The sequence below is a fragment of the Artibeus jamaicensis genome, unplaced genomic scaffold (assembly GCF_021234435.1).
Source record: "Artibeus jamaicensis isolate MK-2021 breed Jamaican fruit bat unplaced genomic scaffold, CSHL_Jam_final scaffold_3151, whole genome shotgun sequence".
NCBI lineage: Eukaryota > Metazoa > Chordata > Mammalia > Chiroptera > Phyllostomidae > Artibeus > Artibeus jamaicensis.
In genome coordinates, this window is record NW_026522037.1 from 5,191,065 (window position 1) to 5,196,694 (window position 5,630).

At 54.6% G+C, this 5,630-nt stretch overlaps 1 protein-coding gene across 1 annotated transcript; it reads left to right on the top strand.

The window, feature by feature from the left end:
- Positions 1–2,259: 2,259 nt before the first annotated feature.
- DUSP1 (dual specificity phosphatase 1) lies at positions 2,260–5,361 on the top strand. The gene is made up of 4 exons (XM_037127924.2): positions 2,260–2,877; positions 3,147–3,292; positions 3,663–3,882; positions 4,305–5,361. The coding sequence occupies exons 1-4, from the start codon at positions 2,511–2,513 to the stop codon at positions 4,673–4,675; spliced, it is 1,104 nt and encodes a 367-aa protein (XP_036983819.1). The 5' UTR covers positions 2,260–2,510; the 3' UTR covers positions 4,676–5,361.
- The last annotated feature ends 269 nt before the right edge of the window (positions 5,362–5,630 follow it).

Below are 5,630 nucleotides of genomic sequence, written 5' to 3' on the forward strand. Positions count from 1 at the left end.
GAGTTCAAACCCGCACCTCTCCCGACACTGTCTCGGTCTATTCCTAGGCCCATCTAAAACCAAAGGGTCCAGTTCTGTCCTGAGTTAACGACCATAGTCTTCACCCTCCTTGGTGGCCCTCTGCCCACCAGGCCCACCATCCCAGCCCCTTGCTTTTTCTGAAGTCACCACAGACCAGGCTGTACCTCCAGCCAGAAGCAGTATCTCCACTGCCTGGATTGGGGACCTTGGTGGCTGTGCCTGACCCAAGTCATTGTGTGTTAGCTGGCTTCCAGGAGGGACCTTTCCCTGAGCAGAGCCTCTGCTCCTACCACACCTTCTGGTGTCCTGTGGTGACTTCCCCCCGAGTGTCTGTGCCAGACCCCAAAACCCAGAGAGAGAGGCATGCTGTTGTACCAACTGCGCTCCTGGGAACGGGGGCCCAGAGATTTAGTGAATCACAAGAAGACGGGGTGTGGTGGGCTTTGGTTCCTTAAACCCGGGCCTCGGACCATCGAGAAGTAGGCAGCTTTAAACCCGTTGTTCAGATGTGTGCTCAGAGGCTCAGTGGGGGAAAGAGTGGTGGGATCGCCGCAGCAAAGCCACCACGTGCATGCTTTTCAAGCTGTTCTGGTTCCAGAAAAGGAGAAAGAGGAAAACTCCACAGTGCTGAGCAGACACCTGATCCCCGGGCCCCACTGTGCCGCCGCCACCACCAAATATATGTATTAAAAAGTTTCTTTTAATAAAAACATTTTTTAATTTTCAAAAGTTGTCTTTTTAAAGAAATGTAGAGGAGTATAATGAATGCTCTTGGTAAAAAAAACACATTGTGGCAGATCGAATTTGTATGCTATGAAAAGTCAGCAGCTGTAACATTTTATGATTCATGTAAAAAACATGTTGAGTTCCTCAGCTGAATAAGTAATATAAACAAAACAAATTCTTTTCTTTTTTTTCTAAGATACCGTCTGGGTGTTGCCATTTTCTGAGGACCTCTTTGCTGCCCTCAGCCAATGTTTATCTGAAGGTGGAAAACGCCCTTGGGGGGAAAAAACAGCCCTGATATCTTCTAGAATTTAGGCAGAAGGTTTGGACAGGAGGGAACACTAGCTACGCAAAGCAAATGCAGAAGTCGCCTCTGCTGATACAATCACAGATTAACGGTATACGGCAGCAGTGAAATCCCCCCGCCCTACCCCCCCCCAAGAGGGGAGGAAACCGCAGAATGTTCCTGACTCTGCACCCCGACCCGGTCGCGCAATGTTTATGTTTGTGTACAGAGCACCACGTCGGTGCCACCGCAGCGGACTCCGCTGCCCACGGGCCGTCACTGGGGCTCAGGGCGCGGGTGCCCCAATGGGGTCTCCCCAAACGTTTGTCCGGGTCCTGGAGAGCCTCCTTAAACGCCTTGGGATTTGATTTCGAATCCGGCCCATATGGATGACGAGAACCAGGGTGAGGGTGTCGGGCTCGACTCTGTTCCGAGGTGGAGCCACCAATCCGTACATATTTGTGGAACTGAGATGGGGCAGTTCTATGTGTCTGAATGGAAGGCATGTTAGTTATTAAATGTACATTTTTTAAAACAGGAAGTTCTGGGAAACAGGAAAACATTTCCCTGAAGCCTCCACTCCAATTCACCTCGGTTGTTCTTGTAAGAGCATTTCTATGGACAAATTTCTTAAAACGTTCTCCAACTCCCATTTCAGGCTCCTCTTTGTTTCCCTCCCCCAACCCCCACCCCTAGCAGTGTAATGCTGGGCGAGTAAATAGCTTTCCCTCGGGACTCTGCCCCTGGTCGGGGACGAGGAAATGAGAAAAACGGGCACACGCGAACGCAAAAGCGCAGGAAGCCCCTTTCCGCTGCGGACCGAGGGGGAGGGGGCACACCAGGGGGGAGGGGAGGCGGAGGCCGGTGGTACGCCCCATTCCGCGCCGCACCCCCGCCATCCCCGCTGTGCGCTTAGCCGCCAGCCCTCTGCTGGCAGCACGTCCTCCTCCGTTCCTCCCCTTTGGGCCGAAGGGGTGCGGGCCAGATCCCCGGGGACACGCCGGGCGCAGGCCGGACAGTCGGGCGGGGGACCGGGACCCGAGCCAGCGCGCGGCCAGCGGATCTAGCTCCGAGGTCGATGACGTCTTCGCCTCTGGCTCCGCCGGCGCCAAGCCGGGCAGGGCGGGTGACGTCACCGCCACCGGTCACGTGACTGCCATTCAACAAACAAACCCCCTCCCCCTCCGCGCTTACTTAGTCCCTCCCCCGGGGAAGCTACATATAAGCGACTCCGGCGGGCCAGGTTCGCTGCGAAGGACATTGGGAGTTAAGTTGCCAGTCTAGTCAGAGGGTATTCAGGGGAGCATCAACGAAAGCCACACCAGAGCCTCTCGCCCTGTTCAAAGGCAGTTTGGCGTTCCACCCAAAGAAAGTCACCAGCGTCGGGCTTCTCCTGGAAACCCGTCGCCTCCCTGCCCTTGGTTCCGAGGACAAAGAGCACAGCCAGGCTTGCACGCTGGGGGCGCTGGGACCGGCCATGGTCATGGAAGTGGGCTCGCTGGACGCCGGAGGCCTGCGGACGCTGCTGCGGGAGCGCGCGGCGCAGTGCCTGCTGCTCGACTGCCGCTCCTTCTTCGCTTTCAACGCCGGCCACATCGCTGGCTCGGTCAACGTGCGCTTCAGCACCATCGTGCGGCGCCGGGCCAAGGGCGCCATGGGCCTGGAGCACATCGTGCCGAACGCCGAGCTGCGCGGCCGCCTGCTGGCTGGCGCCTACCACGCCGTGGTACTGCTAGACGAGCACAGCGCCGCCCTGGACTCCGCCAAGCGCGACGGCACCCTGGCCCTGGCGGCCGGCGCGCTCTGCCGCGAGGCGCGCGCTGCACAAGTCTTCTTCCTCAAAGGTGCGCCCTCGGGGAATCTCGGGGAGACCTACCAGCCCCCTGCCGCCAGAGCGGGACGGGGTGGAGGGGTTTGAGTAGAGCTGACCCTCACCTCCTGCTACACCTGGAGCTCGGGGGCGCCCGACTCGTATTCTGGGGGCTTGACATTGGCTTTGTTTGGCTCCAGAACAAAGACTCGGGTAAATTTCCAGCCCCGGTGGGTGGGGGAGTTATATGAAGGTGCTGTATCCCAGCGGTACTAATGGAAAGAAATCTCTTTGTATTCCTAGGAGGATATGAAGCTTTTTCGGCTTCCTGCCCAGAGCTGTGCAGCAAACAGTCGAACTCCATGGGGCTCAGCCTTCCCCTGAGTACTAATGTCCCGGACAGCGCTGAATCAGGGTGCAGTTCCTGCAGCACCCCGCTTTACGATCAGGTTAGTAGCGGGTCGTACCAGAGGGGGGAGAAACAGCTGACAGAGGCTTGGAAGAGCAGTGCTAGTGAGAATATATAAAGCAACCTGCCATTGTGTCTGTCACAGAGGGGACACAGGGATATTACTTATCGCACGGTTAAGTGGTCTGCTTTAGCTGAGCCTCTTAACTGCTAGCACTGCAGAAATGACCACTGGCCTTGCCTGGGCAAGTGGGTTTAGTCCTCAATTTATTTATACTCCCAAGAACTGTGCTGAGAGAGGTCACCCAGTTTCTGAAACTGACTTTCCCAGTGGGAAGTTGTTGTGGGTGTGGGGACCAGCATGGACTTTGACCAAAGCTTGACAAATATTGGCTCCTTCTGGATTTCAGGGTGGCCCCGTGGAGATCCTGCCCTTCCTGTACCTGGGCAGTGCCTATCACGCTTCCCGCAAGGACATGCTGGATGCCTTGGGCATCACTGCCCTGATCAACGTCTCAGCCAATTGTCCCAACCATTTTGAGGGTCACTATCAGTACAAGAGCATCCCCGTGGAGGACAACCACAAGGCGGACATCAGTTCCTGGTTCAACGAGGCAATTGACTTCATAGGTAAGTGGAATTGATGCCAGAGACTTTTGCCTCACCCCCCACCCCCCCTTCTTAGCCACTGAGCCCAACACTGTAGCCAGGACTTGAGTGAAATTATTCTGGTCCTTCCTCCAGACACCACATATCAGTCTGGTGTGGGTAACATCCCTGTGAACTATGATGTTGATGTCCCAATGTACAGATTAGCAAACTGAGGCTCAGACAGTTGAATTCACCCAGCATCTGTTTGCTTAGTGGAGGGCCAGCCAGTCGGGGTTTAAGTTCCGTGCTTTGCACGTTGCCTCCACAAACAGTTTGGTGGCCTGAGGTGACGCTGACCATCTCTGCACTAGATGCACATGGCAGTTCTTCAGACACCCTGTGCCAGGGACTGGGGTCGTTCTCCCGAGCTGTTGAGTAACCAGCTGCCCTTTGTTTTCCAGACTCCATCAAGAATGCTGGAGGAAGGGTGTTTGTCCACTGCCAGGCGGGCATTTCCCGCTCGGCCACCATTTGCCTCGCGTACCTCATGCGGACTAACCGAGTCAAGCTGGACGAAGCCTTTGAGTTTGTGAAGCAGAGAAGAAGCATCATCTCTCCAAACTTCAGCTTCATGGGCCAGCTGCTGCAGTTCGAGTCCCAGGTCCTGGCCCCACACTGCTCAGCAGAGGCCGGTAGCCCGGCCATGTCCGTGCTGGACCGTGGCACCTCCACCACCACCGTCTTCAACTTTCCCGTCTCCATCCCTGTCCACTCCACGAACAGTGCACTGAGCTACCTTCAGAGCCCTATTACGACCTCTCCCAGCTGCTGAAAGGCCACGGGAGGCGATCTGCACAACCCACCTGGACTCCAGGCTCCTTCCTGAGAAAGGCAATAACTCCAGGGAAGGGGCCCGCGAGGGCTGGTCCTTATTTATTTATTAATTTCACCCGAGTTCCACTGGGTTCCAGAGTGCGGTCACAGGGATGACTGAGCGTCCAGGCATTTGCTGAACTCAGCACATTCGGGACCAATATATTGTGGGTACACCAAGTCACCCTGACAACAAGGGGCGGAAGAGAAAGGGACTCAGTGTGAGCCGGTTTCTTTTCGCTTGCCCCCATTTCTATTTTTATTTTTTGTAGAAACTTCATGCTTGACATACATACCAGTATTATCATTCCCGACGACACATATACATATGAGAAACATACCTTATTTATTTTTGGGTGGGTGGGCTGCCTTCCCAAAGGTCGGCGTCCACTCCTAGAAGAACCAAATACCTCAATTCTTGTGTTTGAGTACTGTAATGCCCTGTAAATACACCCCGACCAGGTTTGTCTCCAGCACTGATGGAAAGCACCAGTGTTTTGGTTTTTGTTGCCAACAGTTGTAAATTTGCCGATTATTTATGACCTGAAATAATATATTTCTTCTTCTAAGAAGACATTTTGTTACGCAAGGATGACATTTTTTTTATACAGCAGAATAAATTATGGCATTTCTATGGAACTGTCAGTGCTTTTTACTTTTATTTTTAGGTTTTATTTACAGGGAGAGGGGAGGTGGGGAGAGAAACAGTGCAACCCCAAGTGGGGACCTGGCCCACAACCGAGGCACGTGCCCGGAAGTGAACCGGCGACCTTTAATTTCGCAGCCCGCTGAGCCACGCCAGCCAGAGTGATGCTTGCTTGCTTGTCAGCCCCCCTGATCCCTGTCCCTCTAGTGATGAAATTGGGGTTCGGATGCCACACTGTGGTGTTCTGGGTTGTAATACAGGTAGAGAA

Coding starts and splice junctions, on each gene's coding strand:
- DUSP1 (XM_037127924.2), top strand. CDS start 2,511: ATGGTCATGGAAGTGGGCTCGCTGGACGCCGGAGGCCTGCGGACGCTG. Junction 3,293..3,662: donor GCACCCCGCTTTACGATCAG/GTTAGTAGCGGG, acceptor TCTGGATTTCAG/GGTGGCCCCGTGGAGATCCT. Junction 3,883..4,304: donor CGAGGCAATTGACTTCATAG/GTAAGTGGAATT, acceptor TTTGTTTTCCAG/ACTCCATCAAGAATGCTGGA.